At 36.2% G+C, this 19673-nt stretch overlaps 1 protein-coding gene across 1 annotated transcript; it reads right to left on the reverse strand.

The window, feature by feature from the left end:
- Nucleotides 1-6817: 6817 nt before the first annotated feature.
- LUM (lumican) lies at nucleotides 6818-18155 on the reverse strand. The gene is made up of 3 exons (XM_010128222.2): nucleotides 17970-18155; nucleotides 13979-14875; nucleotides 6818-7871 (listed from the first exon to the last, which is right to left on the reverse strand). Exons 2-3 carry the CDS (start codon nucleotides 14853-14855, stop codon nucleotides 7717-7719), a joined length of 1032 nt encoding a protein of 343 aa, XP_010126524.2. The 5' UTR covers nucleotides 14856-14875; nucleotides 17970-18155; the 3' UTR covers nucleotides 6818-7716.
- Between the last annotated feature and the right edge of the window lie 1518 nt (nucleotides 18156-19673).

A 19673-nucleotide genomic window follows, 5' to 3' on the forward strand; every position in this document is an offset into this window, starting at 1 on the left:
TTCAAGGTTCAAGTGCTTTTTTAATGTCTAAAGAGAAAAGCCAAATGGCATAAGCTATATGAAAACCCTTATTTTATTTTCCACTAATTGTAGTATTTTTTGGTCTAATTTTTAATGCAGATACTCTTTGGGAAATAGTGAAATTAAACATTAGAATATGTGGGGTTTTTTTCTTAAACTGTCATGTTGGTCATAATAATTTTCAAGAGTTGGCATTTCCCAAAGCACTCAAGCTTTCTTCCAGAGTCCTGACTTGCAGCTGGAATCTCACTGTGAATACTTCAGTCACTAATACTTTCAGACGCAACACATTGAAACTAAGTCTTTATACTATAGATGAAAGTCCTCAACGCTCAGCACTTTGGTGCCAACTGACACCATATTTTTCTTTGAAGACAGCTCTGGAACCCAGCTCCAGGGAGAATTCATACATCCACCCCTATCCAAGCACTGTGCAACACTCCAGAGGCCCTAAACAGCCATGGTTGTTCTCCAGCATTGCCTACTCTTATCTTAGATGATTCCTCACTCATCACAGCGGCCACTGTGAATCCCAGAAGTAAATGCCTAGTTCCTTTCTGCATTCTGTGTATAATATTCATCTCATCTCAGGGCTGTGCTTTTCCATTAGGAGCAACATACCTGTCTTCCTTTTGAATCTAGGGTAGAAATGAAAATACTGCAGGGAATGACTTTTCTTACCCAAACTTGGGAACCTGACTAAAAACATCTTATTTTTACACATGGAATAACAAATTCTTCTTGAAATCAATGCAACATTGCACATAATTTTGAGAACTTATTAGTCTGGGGTTTTTTTTTTGGTTTGTTTTTTTTTTTTCAGCAAAATGATCATGAGGAAGTATAAATATGAAGTTCAGGAAACATTTGTTTATCTAGTTTGGAAATCAGTCTACAGAGTAAGATGGATGGCAGATGCATACAATGAGATACAGGAAAGATGACAAAAACAGGAATTTTGAAAGATAGCACTTGGCCTTGTTTATCTTGAGGACAGCTTATTATTAAGTTCGTGTATAAGGTATGAAATTTCTAAATATTTCCAGTACTTCTGTCTGAAGGCTTACACATGTTTCAATAAAACCATTATCTTCAATAGAAATATATTTTTACAGATATTATTCAACATATTCCAAAGTATCTGTGTAATTTTTGGAATATGTAGTCTGGTCAGGTTGACCAGATAACACTGCTCTCTCCCATGCTTTGCCTCACGTAGGAGACAAGGGATACAGACCAAAATGCTCTTTTGCACAGCCTAGCTGCCTGTATAGTTAAATCTAAAAACCCATTCTCTTTGCATGATAACTTAGTTACCTCCATCACAATAAACACTTGTGCTAGATGAGCAATACAAGAACTGATTGAGCTCCCATAGGAAAGATGACACGGGCAGAAGCCTCCATATTAGCATGGAACTCATTGCATAGAAGCTGTCCAGGTGCATGATACAGTAGAGTCTTTCTCTGCTGAGTGCTGGTGCGTCAACCCCAGCACGGAGTCCATCTATCTGTCAAGAAAATGTGTATTACCTGCCTTGCAGGCAATGTAGCTATGCCCAGAAGTGGACCTAGCAAGCAGCTCCTCAAGAGATATGAGGTGTGTGAGGTTTTGCATGTCTGATGAAGGACAGAAGCCTAGAATCAGCAAACTCTGTGTTATTAGCAGCTAGTCATGTGTTCTGGCAAAGAAATATGCTATAATTCACATAGGTATCCCAGACTTGGTTTGCTTTCTCTCACCAATTTTCATGCCTGTCTCTTGGGGAACAAAAAAAAAACCAAAAAACCACACTTGCAGGATCTGATTCTGGAAAAATATTTAGGTTATTATTCTAACCTCTGCTGCTGAGATACTATAGCAGAGATCTCTCTGCAACTGTAAAAACATGGTCTATATGCTAATCAGAATGATCTTATGCTGGTTTAACTGTTACAACCAGATCTGACAGAAGGTATAGGCAGCACTTATAAAAGATTTTAAACAATGTGGGATTTTTTTCATGAACATTTAAAAGTATTTTTAAACATCTCATAGCAATAGATTTAGACACTGTTGTTCAAAATGTCACTGAGGGTGGCTTTCTTGGAGGGAATAAAAAGTGCCATGATCCTTTATATCTTTCCTTGTGAAGTGGGTTTGATTTGTCCACTTTTGCCAGAACACTAGTGCTTTTTCCAAAATAAAACTTTCCTCTTATTCAGAAGTCAGGTGCATTTGACCAAATCCCTGTGTTTCTACACTGTCATCTGGACTATAAGTAATGTTTCTCCTTTCATGTATTGGCTTCATTTCTTCACTGCCTTCTTACTTTTTTTCTGCTTTTCTGTAGCAATTTCAGAGTATAAAGGTATGCTGTACCACAGAGGGACTGCGTAAGGGGGTTTTTATTTAAATAATGATTATTCAGGGAATCAAGACTTGTAATAAATGCTGTGTTTTCTTATCTGGAGATTAAGATTTCAATTTCTGAAAAGAAAGATGAACCCCCTCCAAAACATGTAGGTGGGGTTATACCCACAAAGAATGATGCTTTGTAACACCTAAGAGTAGTAATACATAATTTTTCAGATATGCTGCTTCCCGCTCTTGATTATATGCCTGTACCTTCATATACATTGATGGAGGGATATAGATGCTGACAAAAACAAAACAAAACAAAACAAAACCCAGCTAGAACCTTAAGGTCCACAAAAGCTATCAAACTGAGGACAACTTAAAGTATCCCAACAAAAACCTTCAGGGCAAAGTGTTTATGTGATTCAGTGAGCACAGCCTTGAGTGATTCAGTCTCACCTCTGAATTCCTTCCAGTCAAGCACTTCAGGCAGGTCACCTTTCAGAGAGGACACGTAGGATCCTTCTTGTGGTTCCATCATGTGGAGATATGGGCAAAATTATTTCCTCTCTAGCCCACAACCACATTTTTATCTCAGAAGCTTCAGAGTATAGTATGATTAAAAGTGCTCAGCCTCGTCTTTTAAAGCTATTTTGCTTTGCATAATGAAGTAATAATTTGCCCAGGCACTTGAACCTGATATTCTTACAACTGAAGATGAGTACATCAAAATACAGATATAGCACTCCTTTTCTTTCTCTGTGCAAACTAATGTTGAACTCATCACACTGTGTAGAAAATGTTTAAGATATATTTATCCATTAAAACTATATCACTTCCTGATTAAGATATTTTCTTGTGGACTGAAAGACTTTTATGAAATATATAAATCGGCAAAAAAGTTCACAACCAAAATGTCCCCTATGAGCACTCTGCCCATTGGGATGGTGGTTCATAAGACTGTTTCCCTTATTTTGTGTTGACCTCTAAACGTGTTTGTCAGTGCTGTCCCACATAGGAGAGTTAGGTGGGGTAGATCTCCAACTTTACTGCTGGCTCTTGGTAGCTCACAAGTGACAAAATGGGAGCAGATTTGCACAAGCCAGCTGCAGACATCTGGCCATTGAAGGAAAGTTTCCGCATTTTTTGTATATGGAATCTATATCCAAATGTGAGCTGAGTTATGATTTTATGAGTATCTTGGGAGTCTGAATTATGGACTGGAACCTGAAACAATAAATTTTCCACGCGAATTTAATGCAAAACTCTTCAGCTGTAGAGCTGGTTATTAAAATTAGTATTTCCCCCCATTGGTTAACAGTATTCTTAGAACCACAGATTCACAGAAATTACTAATAAGTGTGAAGGAATATCTGAAAGTTGTTTAGTTTGACCTCCTAAAAATAAGGCTAACATTAAAGCCAGGTCAGTTCCTCAGGGCACTGCTCATGTAACTTCTGAAAGTCTCCAAGGATGGAGAGTCCACAGTCTCCTTGGACAGCTGTGTCAGTGCTTTACATGCTCATTGTAAAGAACTGCTTTGTATGTCCAGTCCAAATTTCTCTTTTTGCAACTTTTCCTTTACCTTGTCCTTTCCTTGTGCACCCTTGAATGTGGCCCCTTTTTCTACAGTACTCTGTTAGGTAGTGGGAGACAGCAATAAATCACGGGACTGAAGCAAATTGTAAATTCAGAGGGGCAAAGGGAAGTGACCTGGCATAGCCAGGAAAGGAGAAGGCTGAGCGAAGTTCTCTTTGCAGCCATCCATCTTTGTGGTTCTCCACTGAACTTCATTCTTGCTTTATAACCTCGCAGCTCAACTGTCTTCAGTCTATGCCTGTTGCAGCTGTACGTGTAACAATTCAGATTGCCTTTCTTAGTGATGTTTGGCTTTCTCGTTCCCAGTTTTCAGAATACTTTTGTTTATGCTAAGCAACCACCTATTTATTCCCTTTTGGTAAAACTGAAACTTTGCGAGTAGGGAAGGGACCTCGCCAGGTTCCTTGTGCTAGAAGGACAGATGAAATCAGCTACTGTTCACAGACTACCTTCCATGATCCATAAAGCTCTATAAAGCAGCAGAGGGCATGGAGGATTTATCCTTCCAGTGTCTGTTCAGAAATTCACGTGAGTCCCTGCCTGTTCCTTCTAGGGCACTTCTGTAATTTAATCTAATATAAAAAATGTCTTTTAAATAATACAATACATGTTTACTTGAAAGGTGACTCTATCTTTGTGAATGGGTGTGCAACATACTTGCAACCCAGTTCCTGAAATTTCATAGGTAAGGTTTTTGCTGTTGATTTTGCATATTGATGTTATTGCAATATTGCTTTTCATTATATTAGTAGAAAACTTTCCTTTTTATGATCTTGACTTTTTTTCAAGATTTTAGTTTTTGTAAAGTCATGCATATGAAATTTCACATGAAAATGTCATGACAAATTTACCCATTTTGACCTGAAAGACGGAGGGACACATATTGTAAGTAAATTCTATAGGCTGCATAGTATGCAGTTTAGTTCGGGCTAATTTACCTGCTCCACTGCCTCCATACTACTGAGGCTGTGTTATTATCTGTTCATGACTGCCTATTTTTAAGTAACATGTTTGTACCTGTACACCTAAATATTTTATAATATGGTCAGTTTAGGTGGGAACAGGGATATATGTGCCATGTTTTTCAGACACCACATATATGCTGAACAGGGATATACGTGCCACAATGCTGAGAGCTTTATAACCAAGATTCATCACCTTTGCTTCCAGGGAGAGCAGAAGTTGCAGGTTAGGGTGACTCAGTGTCCAAGGCTCTAGCTCTGTAAAGTATTGCCAAATATTGCCTACATTTCTGAGTAGTGCCTAGAAAACAATTCATGTAGCTTTCATAAGCTGAGAACTAAGCTGCATAAATATTGTTGCCTATCTGTTTCTGCAAGATATGTAGATATTGGGAAATTAAACAGGTTTTGTAGACATTTAAAGCAATTCATTAATGCAGAGGCAGAAACCTGTGCTTCTGTGTCTCACATTACAAAAAAAAAACAGGTACAGCGTCCCATTTCTCCTTTAGCAGAAGGACCTCATGTTCTAGTCTTTTCACAAATAGTGTGAAGAGCAAGTTGTGTAATGTTATGTCTCCGCAGCTAACCTGGAATTTCTGAACCACAGGAAAGAGGTATTCAAGATAAACATGTACTGCCCAATGCCCTTTTCTCTTAACTGACCAAGTGCTCATTGCAAGATGAACAGTCCTTAGTTTCTGAGGGAGGTCGTTGGTGCTGTTTGCTGTTTTGACAGTGCTTCCTTCTACTGTATCTCTTGAAGAGAACTTCAAAATGCCTTGCAAACATCTCTGGATGCTTTATTTGCAACATGTGGGTACGCAGAAAGTACCCTCATCAACAGGCTTTAATCTGTCCTGAGGTGGACGGTTCTCAGTCTCACTGTTCACACTGTTTCGTTTTCCATAAAGATAACTGGTTTGCTGAAACAAACTGTCCTGTTTGCTAGATCACAGGTATGTGGTGAAACATCTCAGCATCAGTTTGTGCTCTAGAGGTCTTAGTGTTCAGTGTATTTTCCTGTGAAGGGAACAGCAGAGTTAAAAATCTCTCTGGAAAAGGTTGAATGCTGTTTCCCATATATTTTTCTGCTCTTTGGGGTTTTTTGCATGCACTTCTTCCTTCTTTTCTATGCTATAATGTCTAGGTGCTATTCCATAGTGATCCCTACTCTTATGTGTTCAGAAAGCCCCAGCTTTAGACTTTACACTTCTATGAAAATTCTAGCTTACTTGTAGAAAAAGTTCCTTTCAATCCTTCCTGAATGTAAATTTAAAAAGCAATAACACATATAATTTCCAAAATGACAAAAATGAGGAGGGAAATATTTCTATTGTCTCCTGCATCTTTCCTTTTGTTTTAGTTCCAGGTTTCTTTGTGAATTGTGTATTGATTCTGAACATCTGGAATTGGCAATGGGGAGACTAAATGATTTGGTGTGGGTTTTGGAGTTTTTTTTTGCAGAGCCGATAGTTTCTGCTTTTGCTATAGAAACTAGAAGAGTTTCTGTTTGAGTATTTAGTAGCCTAGTAGTTGAAAAGAAAATAGTACCCGTGGGATGATCTGTGTTTGCAAGCAACTCTTTTATGTCTTTCAGTTACTAACACATTTATTTCAGTGTGTGTTCCAGGATGCTGGCAATATTTGGACTATTCATTTCCAGACAGAATATACTACCATATCTCTATCATGAATAGCAAGGGCTGCATTTTGCACATTGCTTATTCAGCAAAGATGTCATTGTCCTTTTGACAATGCTAAGAAATTAATTTGCGCTATTTCATAGTGGTGTGACTCCCATACTGCAAACTCCATAAGACATCACCTTAACAGCCAACACAAGTGCCATGGAGTATGTTAAATTATATGTTTACAAACATATTGAAACTTGAAAGTAGAGAAAACAGTTTATTTAACCTTACAATAAATTTTAATAATAATAGAATAGCTTAGATTATCTTGTCTTAACCTGAAGAGTTGGTTTTTTTTTTTTCAATTTATAAAAGATTGAAACATAGTTGGCAATGATGTGGACACAAAAATACTATTTGCTATGTTTTATTTTCTAAAATCTGGTTAAAAGTAACATGCAAGTAATTGAATAAAAATACTTGTGTATATATGACTTACTTTGAAATAAGAATTATACCAGCAATGGATAAAAATCTTACCATGAAAGTTTAAATGAAAGTATGACAAAAAGAAGAGTAAACAATGTTTTAACCTGAAAAATGTTTGTTTCCCTGTTATCTTATTATTCCATTAATTTAATAATGTAATGGGCTCTAAAAACATATTGTCATACATTTTAAGTTGTTCATAGAATGTTAAACCTTTTTTCCTTTGTAATTGATAACAATATGAAAAAGATGTGAAAAATTAAGAAAGTTGGATTGCTTGGAGAAGAATCTTGTATTTACACAGGTTAGTCCATACTACTCAGCACTCTGATGAAACCCACCTGACTTCCATGTAAGTCTGGTACCTGCTGACATGTATTTCATGCATGGACATAGATTTCTATGAAGTTGCATGCTTTTCATCAACTTACCTAACCAGATGAAGGCATATTTTGCACCACATTTGGTTATTCTTGTGCTTTCTGAACACAACTGTTAGTAAAAATATGCACACTTTTCCTTAAGATTGCCAAGTGCATGCTAAATATTAACACACAGAATGGATAATATGCAGATTGACACTTTTTTTAAGGCATATCCTAATTTCAAAAAGATATCATGATGTAATTGCTGTAGTCACTGCCACAGAAGGGAACTGGATGCTCCCAAGTATCTCATTCCAGTGAAATCTCAGCAGCCACCCGAAGGCAGTTGTACATCTCCTGTGGCAGGTCAGCCCGAGTGAGATTGTTTCCATCCAGGCGCAGATGTGTGATCTTGGAATAAGTCATTGGCCCAACAACCTTACAGAAGCTGCTCAGTGGGAATTCTGAAACAAAGGGAATATGAATAAGAAAAAAACATGAATCATTAGGACAAATAGGACAAAATCATTACTTTTTTGTTTCTAAAATTTTATTTGGAAATTGTGACCTTAAATTTATTCTATTATTTTTCAGTATTTTGCACATCCACTGATGTAATTCCCCATGAGTTTACTGGAACTTGAGGGGCTTAGTGTTAAGAGAGGTTCTTTCCATTAGTTGTGAGAGGTTCGGAATTTAAAAATGGAGTTTTTCAAGTGCTATGTGCTCTCTGTACTCATTTGATTTTTAAGGCTTTAGACTTTATATAGAGGCCTAATCTGACATTTAGAAAAAAAAGGAAAAAAAAAAGAATCTCCAGTAAAACTGGAGACATAGATGGGGAAATCATTCATGCTGGTACATTATGATGCAAGGGTAAACAGTGCTACATAAGATACTGAAGGAAGTAAAAAGTTTCTGGAGAAATTGAAACCACAATATGGCTTTACCCTGAAGAATAGTCAGTCCAATGGGTGTCTGTGTTAAATATTATTTTGTATGTGTCATTTTGACTTACTAGTTGCAAAACGAAATTTGGGGCTGGAGTAGTGGAGGAATTTTACATTTAAATCATATAGTTGAACCTTTCCAGAACAGTAGGATTAGAAGATGAGTATAAATGTAAAAAATGTTTATAAAAATATTTCTATTTTTTGCATTTTGTATATCGTGATACATATATAGCCTCTATTCAGTTGAAACATTATTTGGTTCACATAACATCAGACAGATCTTAAATGGAAAACTGTCTTGTGTCTTATGAGCAGTATTAACTGTAAACTAGAAATTACGTGAAACAGAGAAATTCTGTGCTCGGTATACATAAGCACACACATCTACATATTATACACTTCTTTCATGAAGAGAAGTTCTATCCTCAAGAGAGAATGTATGTGAATAAAACTAATGTCCTCTGTGTACCACATTATGTAATTCTGCAAAGATGGTCCTTCATTCTCATCTGTGTTTCCTTTGAGTTAGACAGAGGACTTAGTCTATTGAAAAGCTCCAACACTGCCAAAGAAACTGTCTGAGAGGCTTATTCTTCTTCAGGCCATTGACATCAATTAAATTCACACAGAAAATATTTTAAAGGGACCCTTTCAATGAACCCGTTCACGAATGTGCGAACAAATTTCATATCCTTCTTTGCTTTACTATTGCAAACTACTAGTTCTCATAATTTCTGAGAAATCAAGGTAGTATTCTCAAAATCAGATTACATTTTATCTCCCAATCGTAAGTCATTCATGGACTTTTGAAAACACCACCGTATGTATCTTTTCTGCACAACTGTTTAACTGATCTGTGAAAATGTGATGACTTACATAGTGTTGTAGTACTAAAGGAAGTGAAGGAAGTCTCTTTCATATGACCACTTTAACTTCAAATGGATTCTTTCAGAACTGGCATTACAATAATCTACTATCATTGATGAAACATGGCTTCGGTAAACTAAGCATAAATGCATACCCATCTGTACAGGCATCTCTTTAAAATATGAGAGCTTAGGTAATTTATTTGGATACAGAGATATGATGTTGAAGAATGAGTAAAGTTTTGTGTTTCTTTCATAAAATAAGTTGTTTTGAGTAGGGATTAAGGAAATGTATTTCAAATGTTAGATCTTGAGCACCAATTTGCTTAAAGCAAATAAAAACAGTTTCCTAGATTTTGTATATTGTACAACCTTCTTTTGGAAGAGTGAGAGATAAAATGCATCCTTAATGGCACATTTATTGAGCAGTCTATATTGCAAGTTGTGATAATCTTTCAATTCAGAATGTACCAGCTGAAGTTAATTGATGATTATTGTGAGTTAGGAGAGAAGTTTATAGGATTAGATCTGTGTGGAATTTTGTTGAATGAAAATGTAAGTTCCTGAGTCTTTAAACTCATTTGCTTGGCCTACAGGCTATACAATTAACTATGTAGGTCCAGTTTTCTACAGTTTGGGTGTAATTTGTAAAGATTAAAATAAACATGAATTCTAATATAGGGTTTTTTTTCACCATTTTCTTGTCATTCAGGAACAACATGGTAAGTATATTTTTATTGAAGGCAGACATGTTAAAACTTTCTGAATTTACTTATTTTTTTTTTCCATATTGTTGCTTTTGAGCATAGATATTAACATTTGGTTGCAAAACAAGGTATGCTTATACAAGTTAGGTAGATGCTTAGCTACTCAAAGGATGTAAAGTTCATGTATGTAAACTGCAAAATTTGTCTGTGTTACCAAAATACTCAACTATACTGACTGAAACCACTTTGGAAGTGGATGCAGATCCAGTCCTCACAGAAGTCAAAGGAATTCTGTCATAGACTTCAGTGGGATTTGGCTCCCAATACCTGGTGTACATTGTTTGCATTTGGGTGTTAATATTTACGCAGTTCATATAATTGTCAGTTGTTAGAAGCATATAAAAAATGTTTGTTTTCTAATTGCAGTCTCTGCTAGTAGAAAATAAGATAAGTGGGTCTTGTGAATGCACTTCATATGTTGTTACTTATTTGATCTGTATGGGAACTGCAATCAGTGAGACTAGAGCACTGTTGCACAAAATATGTTAGTAGCTTATTTCCTCCCTTATTACACTTATTAATGTTGCAATTAAAATGTCTTCCTGAATTTATAATATTCAAGTTCAGAGGCAGCATACCTGGAATTTTGCCACTAGTACGGCATTCATATTTTCCCAACACAGAATTCATGCATGAGCCAGACACTGAGAGGACAAGAAAAACTGAATGGAAATTGGATTTTCATCTGAACAATCATTTTTTTCACTAAAAGTGTCTATTGCTGAAAGAAACTGATATTCTAGCAAAGTACCTGAATATATGAATGTATTTGGGGAAAAAAAAAACAACAAACACCAAAAAAAAACCAGGAACAGGCATCTCCTCTTCTCTCCTTGTTCAGGTGTGCAAAACTGTGGGCAATCTTAATGGGATCTGAAGTCCCGCAGTATCCTTGTTGGTCTGTGGTCCCACAGTGATCATAGCCTGAATCGTTTCTGCACAGGGCCTCATAAAAATATCCTTTTGTGATTGATGGAGTGAGCCAGATAAAAGACCACAAAGCACCTCCACCACTCTGTTTAGAATAAGTACAATTATGGTACAGGTACTGATCCAGTCAATGGACTGGAGGACAATATGTGTCCCCTTCACTCTCCTCTGGAACATTTTCACATTCCACCTTGTTATAATACATTCATGTGGTATCTTCTTATTGGAGTTTCATGTGGAAACAACTCTCTACTCAATCCTTTACAAGTACAAATGAAATATTGAAAAGTCCACCTTTGGACCCTCTTCTTGTATCACTGAAGCTCTTAGATTCTTATACTTTTTTGCATCCTACAGACTTTCTTTTTGCCTTAAGAAGTCTGTAAAACAAGCGCATGTGTGTGTGCATATATGTATATATATGTATGTATGTATAATCCTAATGGCAGGATTTTATAAACCTCCCACACTCCTATCCTAGCTTGGAGATTGAAGTAGCATCAAGTACAGTAGACGGACTATACAGCTGATACCTAACTTACATTCAATATAATGGATGTGCTCCAATTTATTAGTTAGAGATCAGAGAAATTACTCTAGATTTGTCTTCATTCCAGTTTGCTATCTGCTTTGCCCGCTGTTCCTCACATCACAGATAAAGCCAGAACATACTAAAGTGAAGCCAATTCTGCTACATTTTTTTTAGATGTGTATTTATTAACTGTTGTTCAAAAAGCTCAAAGTCACTCAAATGAGGATATTTTTCACACAAGTAATTTTTTAATGTATAGCAATGCATAATGACTGTAGTAAGCCCAGGATGAAACTCATGGACTTAGAGAAATATTTCCTTTCTTTGTAGTAATATCAAAAGGGTTGGAACAAGATTACTCTTCCTTAGACAAGTATAAATGTTAATTGATAGCCTAAAGATACCTGAGAAAAAGGGAGACAATAGCAAATGAAGAAATGTAGAGAATTTTTTTTTATGTTAGGTTTCAGTATGCAAGTGAAAACTTTAAGCTATGTAAGCATAATCTGAAAGGTTGCACTTTTTGTACATTTTAGGCCAAATTATCATTACCCCTAATACAGAAGTCTCCCTCTCACAGGATATGAAAGGGAAGCTGACCTTGTTTACAGTCATCCTTACACAAATGTCTGGCAAATTAAAATAATTTATTAAAAAAAGAAACTGGTCATTTGTTTGAGGCTCAAATACTCAACAGTCAATCAACACGATTTTTAGAAAGACTAAACACTCACAGCTGTAGGTCAGATGTAATGAATAGTGAACTGCAAAGGCTTTGATCATCTTATATCTGGTACTTCATTAAACTGAATTGCTTATTGGTTACTAAATTTTGTCCCACATTGTCAACACAAATATTGGGAACACAATTTTATGCCTGTGAAATTAGATAGTGAGGAAAATTTATTGTTGTCTGCTAGATTTTATGGTTAAGCAAAAACCAGTAAATCAGAGTTCAGAGTTCTCTTGCATCAGTCCATGGGGTAAAAGGGACAGTGCAGTCGTAATCTGTGCACACCCACTCCTCACACCACCACCCCCCTCTGCTGCTGACCAGTACTCTGGAAATAGAGCTTTCATTGAAAAACTAAATTGTCACAATTGCTCAGAAGTCCTTGTAAATGTGAATGGAAAGCAAACTCTGTATCTGGGTATCTCACAGAAGGCTCAAAAATGACCATTCTAAGCAGGGAAAATTGCCTTGTAAATCTCATGAGAAATTAAACATCATCATCATTAGCTCTTTTAGGAGAGGGAGAGTGTCTGATAGAGTTCTATGGCTGGCTGTATGTGGTGCCTCAGGTGAGAAGCATTAACTCATTGTTTTCCCTCACTAAACAAAACCAGAACAACAAGGAACGGGGATGCAAGAGGGGAAAAAAAATTGTAATGTTGAGGAAGATGTAAAGCATAGTGAAAACAAAACATTTCAAAAGGTCTTGCCTTCTGCCTGGTGAGATTAGCTCTAAAATATTTGGCTTTAAAGTCTATGTCTGTATGGAGTTAGCTATGTATGGAAGAGCTAACACTGATAACCAAAACCCCTGACAGATACAAGCAGGGAAACAGAAGAGAGAGGTTTATGGTTCACTTTATGTCAACTAGCAAGATGATGTAACTCCTCCTGCAGAAACACTGTTCTTTTTGACAGACCACAGTCACGGACCACTGCTGACAGAGGTGCAGCTGAAGAGTTTCTGATGTGATGGTTACAGACATGCTCTCCAACATCTTTTTCCCACCCCAGGACTAGGACAGCCACATAAAAGCCCTGTCTTAGTAGAAACCTCCATGGCCTCATGCAAGGTGTAACATTTATTGTCTTCAGAAGGGCTTCAGAAGGAATATTTTTTTCAAATCATGCTTGAATGGAGAAAAGGTTGCCACCTTGTTGTACAATGTGGGAAAGAGGAATGAAAATAAGAAAACACAGGGGCAGCTCTTTTAATTTTAAGATGAGTTTGGAGGGATACTGCACGAAAGAAGGGAGGAAAGAGAAAAAAACAGCTACTTTGTTGTATCTTTTTCACTGAGCCTTGTGCCTGATACCTTACGAATTTGTTGTCTTCTCCCTCTCTCCTCCCTCTAGCAATTTCACTGCTAGCCTTCTGAAAGGTTACACATATCATAGTCAGATCCACAGCTGATATTTGTCTCTTTTTGATCACTTATGAACTCTAAACATCTTCCACACTGATTAAACTTTTCCCTCAAATGTTAGAAGTCAACTCCATTGGCTTCTATGGAGTTACTCCAATTTACATGAGATGACAATTTGGCCAATAACACTGATATTAGTATGAAAACAGAAATTTCTGTCTTTAAGGTTAATTTGAGCAGCTATCAGATAAATGTATGTCTTTTAACATTAATGTGGACAACAGTCAGAGAAATGTCAGGGTGCGAACAGTCTAATCAGTACCATTTCTTCAGACTGGTTGATCTAATTTTTCAGATACTTACATTGACCATCAGTATGCAGACTGTGGTAAATAATATTGAAAATATGCAAATTTAACTCACTGTTAATTTTGTTGACTTGGAGGTAGAAGTTTTCAAGGTTCTCACTGACGGTTGGAATACTCTTCAGCTGATTGAAGGAGAGATCCAACTCAACCAGAGATGTGATATTGAAGACATTGCCTGGTATTCCAGAATCTGTTAATTTATTGTGGGATAAACGTAAATATTGCAGAGCTTTAAAACCTTGGAAATACTCATCAGGAACATTGGAGATCTGGTTATTATCAAAATACAGCATGAGTAAGGAGTGAGGCAGTCCTGATGGTAGCTTTGTAAGTCGATTGAAACTTAAGTCAAGATACAAAAGTGAATTCAGGCCTTTAAAAGCCCCAGAAATAGACTCTGCTTTCAGCTGATTGTTCTGGAGGTGAATGACAGTCAGATTCACTAGCCCCTCAAGTGCACCGGGATTGACTTTTGTGATCTTGTTGTGACTTAATTGCAGGTCATCCAGAGTTTTGGGAAGTGGCCCAACAGCTTCAGTCAAATTGTTGTAGTTGATGTGAAGTTTCTTCAGATGCTTTAGTTTAGAGAAGACTCTTCCCTTAATTTTTGAATTTTCCAAATGGTTGTGATCTAGGATTAGCCACTGTAGGTCTGTTACATTATCAAATGTATTCTCTTCAATGCCCTCAATCATATTGTTTCGAAGATAAAGGTATTTTATTCCACTTGGTACAATTGGAATGGTTTTCAGTTTAAGATTGTCACAATACATGGCAGTAGGGTAGCTTAAAGGACAATTACATTCTGGGGCACAAACTGCTGAGGATGGCCCGAAAGGATCATAACCATAATCATCTGCAGGACCATAGTCATACTGGCAAAAAATGCCACTAATCAGTAACAGAAAGATGGGTAGGGAGTTTAAAGTCATCTTTGCAATGTTTCTTGTCCCTGTAGGGTAAAAGGGAATAAAAAAAGTTATAACTTTAATTTTATCTCTCTTTCAGCAATATTTGAAATTTTACCACATAAAGATTATAATAAAAAAAAATAGATTTCCTGTTTAAAAATATTAATTAGGAAAAAAATAGTTTGTTATTATTGTTAGTATTGCATTGTTACTGCTACAAATTTACAGTCCCTGTCTTCTTATAATCTGCCTTTGTAATGCAAAATTGCAGATCATTCTGGTAGTGTAAGTAAAACATTCTTTATATCTTCCTGCATTCATTCATTAAGTCCCAGGATGATAAAGTACAAGTTTTTTAAACTTGGCACAGAAGAGTTTTCTGTTTTGCTGAAGACCATGTTCAGAGGCAGTTCTGCCATTTAAATTCTATCAGACATTCCTAATATACTGAATTGCATTCATATCTAAACAACAAATGTCAATTTGACTTACGTTTGAAAGAGCCAGTGAAGTTACAAACTGAGGGTAATGACCTGCTATATAGTGTCCTGTTAAGATGCTTGTAGCTTGAAATACCTTCTTCTCATGGATCATATCCAGTAAAGCATGATCCACTAAGCTTCATATTCTCCTAAAGAACAAACTAACAAATATATAGCATACTCTCCTGGACCAGCATTGCATATTTGTGCACCAGTGTACTCTACCTAACATGGATCTCTAGTGGATCTGAAATGATTTAATTTCAGATAATGCAAATGGTCTTGCAAATTCTCTATATAACAATGAATGTGTTGATTACATTATATGACCATTCTAAATAAACAGAACAACAAAGCACTGGCTTCACATAGGTGGTCTTCCAGTTCACATACAAGGGGATGTTTTGCTGTGATCCAATACTGAGTGGTCTCACCTTACTTTTTAAGGGTATACCTTTCTTATCAGACACTCCACAAGATGCTAATCTGTGAAGATTAGTAGCTTGCTTTTATTTCTTACAACCTATATAGATGTTGTGTTGGAAAAGTGGATCTGGCATCACTGAAGTCAGTGAGCTTACTTTGATTCTCATGAGTAAAAGACAAGGCTCAGTGTGCTCAACTGCTGTTGAGAGAGTGAGACAGTTAAGAAAGTTCTTAGAATCTTCTTGTTCTCAAGTAGTATCAGAAAGTATGTGAAGCCTGTAAACAGACTGCCAGACATTGATTTCAGATCTGGGCAATCTTCCAGCAGAGTAAGTTAGTCTTACTATTGGCGTTGTTTAAGCATTACACAGAGTACCTAGTGTTAAAATGCTGGGCCATAGCTAGAAAGTCTTCCATAATTCTAAATTTCCTTGCTTTATTGACTTGATAAAAGCTGCATCAAATTCTAGTCAGCTAATAATCTCAACTAAAGTACCTCTAGGCAGGGCCTACTAATCTCATGCAGTATAGCATGAAGATTTAAAAAAAAAAAATGTTTTCATGTTATCTCCAGTCAATCACACACGAAGTCCCTCTGCTAGATATTAAGCTGCTGTACCCTGAATTAGAAGGATGATTGCATATCTTTTCCATGGTGTTATTCCCATCACATTTACTTAATTACAAGCCATAGGATAGAGTAATCATTGAAATATGAATTATCAATGTAATTTCCTTTATCTGTTCTTCATTACTGCATGAGAACATGCAAACTCAACCTTCAGTCCCCTGCTGGTATAAATAAGTATAGCTCTCCTGAAAGTAAAGACACTACAGTGACACAATTCAGCTCAAAATCTGCTCCTATTTAGGTACTAAATATTAAGGATGGGAGATTAACTTCTTTATTCATAGTATAAGACAGAGTGTAATGAACTTCTTGGATTACACTTTTTGACCTTCTGGTGAAAATTTTGCACATCTGCATCACTTTATAATCTTACTGATAAAGTAGCATAAACATCCTATTTTAAATTTGAATTCTATTGTTCTTCTAGTTTCAGATTATTTTTGTAATGTTGTATTTTATTACTGATATCATAGGCTGACAGTTATTTTAAATAGTATACAAGGTTTAACTACTCTGCAGAACCCTGAAAATTTAGATAGCAAGTGGTTTGATTTTTTTTATTAACTATATTTTTAATTGTAGGTGACAATTCTGTAGTGCAAGGGCATATGAGTATGAGTATGATATAAAAGTGATATAAAGTACATTTGTATTATAGTTAATTTGCTTTATTAATGGATTTCTCATCTATGTATCTAAATGTATCTTTGTCAGAAGTGTAAAAGGTAAGTAGAACCTGTACATATGCTTATTTGTTACACTGAACTGTATTAATCCAAAAGATAAAATCACAATACATTCTTAGACTTTTATCTTATGATATAGCTATGTTTGAACTAATTGCCTGTGTTTGTTCTACCCAGTTATGTTGTAAAATACCTGTGAAAATATTTCTGAAGTTGCTGAGACAACTTGCCAAAACACACTAAGTGACAAATCTACGATTTTGGAAAAGTGCTTAGTACAGTAGAGCAGCAAATCATTCAAACTGTTTTGGAGCTACTCTATACTACTTTAATTCTAAAGTTGTTGTGAAACAAAATAAATATAAGTTTATGATTCAATCAACCTTAAACTAAATATACTTTAATTCTGCAGCATATCTTACACAGTTTGCAAAAGGTTTACTTTTCAAAAGTTTCAATAGTATATTTAAAATGTGCTTGCAAATTAACTAAAAATTTCAAAATACCTATAATTTTTCTCTCATTGTTTACCTGATTAATTATTTAAATATCAGGATATCTTGTCTTTTTGTAAAATGAAGCAAAATAATTTAAAAAATGGAGTCTGTGGGGCTCTTATTAATAGATTATGAATGAATAAGTAAGCAGTGAGTAGTCTTACAAATTTCTTTGTACTGTGTATCAACTCTTCTTTTGAAGTAAAACAAAACAGACTGTAAAAAAGTGCAACACTGATGCACAAAATATGTGAGGTTGTTTTAAGGAAACTGAGAAAGCAAATCCACTAAGCAACTGTTGATTTGTGTTCAATTTACAAATTGGCAAACTTATCCTGACATGTTTTCACATTCCCATTACAGCTACATTTAAATAGCTGAACATTACAGTTAAAACATGCAGCAGCACTTACCTTACTGCCTTGAAGCTGCTTTCGTTAATTCCCAGAGCAGATGCGATAAGGGACTGTATCGACCAATATATGCTGTAAACAGTGTCAGGAGGTAAAAGTCTGCCAGATCCTCTGTGTTACAAGAGGGGGGGGGAAAAAAAAAAAAAAAGCCCTAGTCACGCTGTTCTCTGAAGCTGCTATGTCATCATGGTGAATTTGTAGTGTAGCATGTACGAAAATGCAGCTCTCTAATGAAGTGCAGGTGGATACCACATTTTGTACAAGGACAACCCATCTGTTATTTTTGTGAGATGAGAGAAGGATCAGTGTTTCACAAACTTGAGAAAGTTTAGACCACTAGCCATAGCTACAAGGATTTTTTGTATTTTAGAGGGAAAACATTTTAGATTATAAAACAAATTACAAACAGACTTTTGTTTTCCAATTTATTTTATACTGCTAGACATGAGCTAACAAATAATGTTCAGACCTCAATGCTGCTGTGCTTCTTTAGCCAAGTGACTCATTCATTTTTCTGCCTTTTTCTTTAACTATCTTGTGTCCACAGTAAATTATCCTTAACAAATTTTTAGTTTGAGGATCTGAACCAAAAATGCAGGATTAGCTTTTAATTATAACCTTTTCCACAACATTAAATACAGAGTTCAAAGTTTCTTCTGCAAAGCATTGGAATTTACTTGGTCTGGAGATTTACTTTGGTGATTGAATGCATGCTTGTTTAATAAAAATACAACCCAGGAATGGTTTTTCAGCAGTTACTGTAAACTCACTTTATACATTTGTTCTTTTTTGCACTTACAGCTTTCTCCTGCTTTTCAGAATCTGGAACTACTCAGCTTTACGTTGTCTGTTTCTTATTCCATGGATGTAGTTCAAGAATGCATCTTAAGGCTTGGATGAGATCTTATTTTCACGAGGCAATGCCAAAAAATAATGCACTAAGACAGTAACTGTTTAAAGTGTGTCTTAATGTTTCCATAAGAACCTTCCCATATCTCTAAATTGTAGATCTTTTCCCTTTTTATGGGATGTAAGCTCTTTCTTATAAAACTGGATGGGGACAAAAGTGAAATGTCCATAAAGAAAACATGCACAAGCTATTTTAAAGTGTCTTGTATGTTTAATTGTGTTTAACTGTAACTGTTGTGCGTACAGATCAAGTTTCTCATCTGTTATAAAGCAGCTATCTTTACAAAAAGTCATGGTACAGTATGTGGCTGGGCTGGTGAACCCTAGCAGCTTCCTGAAGAAGAGGAGCCTGGATGTGGGCTTCCCCCTCAAATTTGCTGCTGATGCATCTGGGCTTCCATGTCAGTGAAGGTTACTGGGAGCAGGGAAAGGCCTGGCATAATTCGATGCCCTTTACTGAGAAGAGGAAGGATGTCAAATGATTACAGACCTCCGTGCTTCTGGAGTAACACAATTCACAAACAGATTTTGCTCAAGGCAGAGTGCCAAGTGCCAGTGCAGCCCATAGAGAGCGGATGTTACTCTTCTGATGTTCTGACATCACGCCTGTCCCCCTGTGGGAGAACCATTTACACATTAGGAGAGACATGCTGATGACAGACCATCACTACATCACTATTTGGATGATGCAAGTAAGTGAATGTGAAGCAGTAGGATTACGATAGTGCATTAAGCTAAGTAGGTGAAGAAGCGTGCATCGCATCAGAGCTAGAAACGCAGAAGGGGACAAAGCTG

Source organism: Chlamydotis macqueenii, chromosome 1 (genome assembly GCF_036417535.1).
Source record: "Chlamydotis macqueenii isolate bChlMac1 chromosome 1, bChlMac1.mat, whole genome shotgun sequence".
Lineage (NCBI taxonomy): Eukaryota > Metazoa > Chordata > Aves > Otidiformes > Otididae > Chlamydotis > Chlamydotis macqueenii.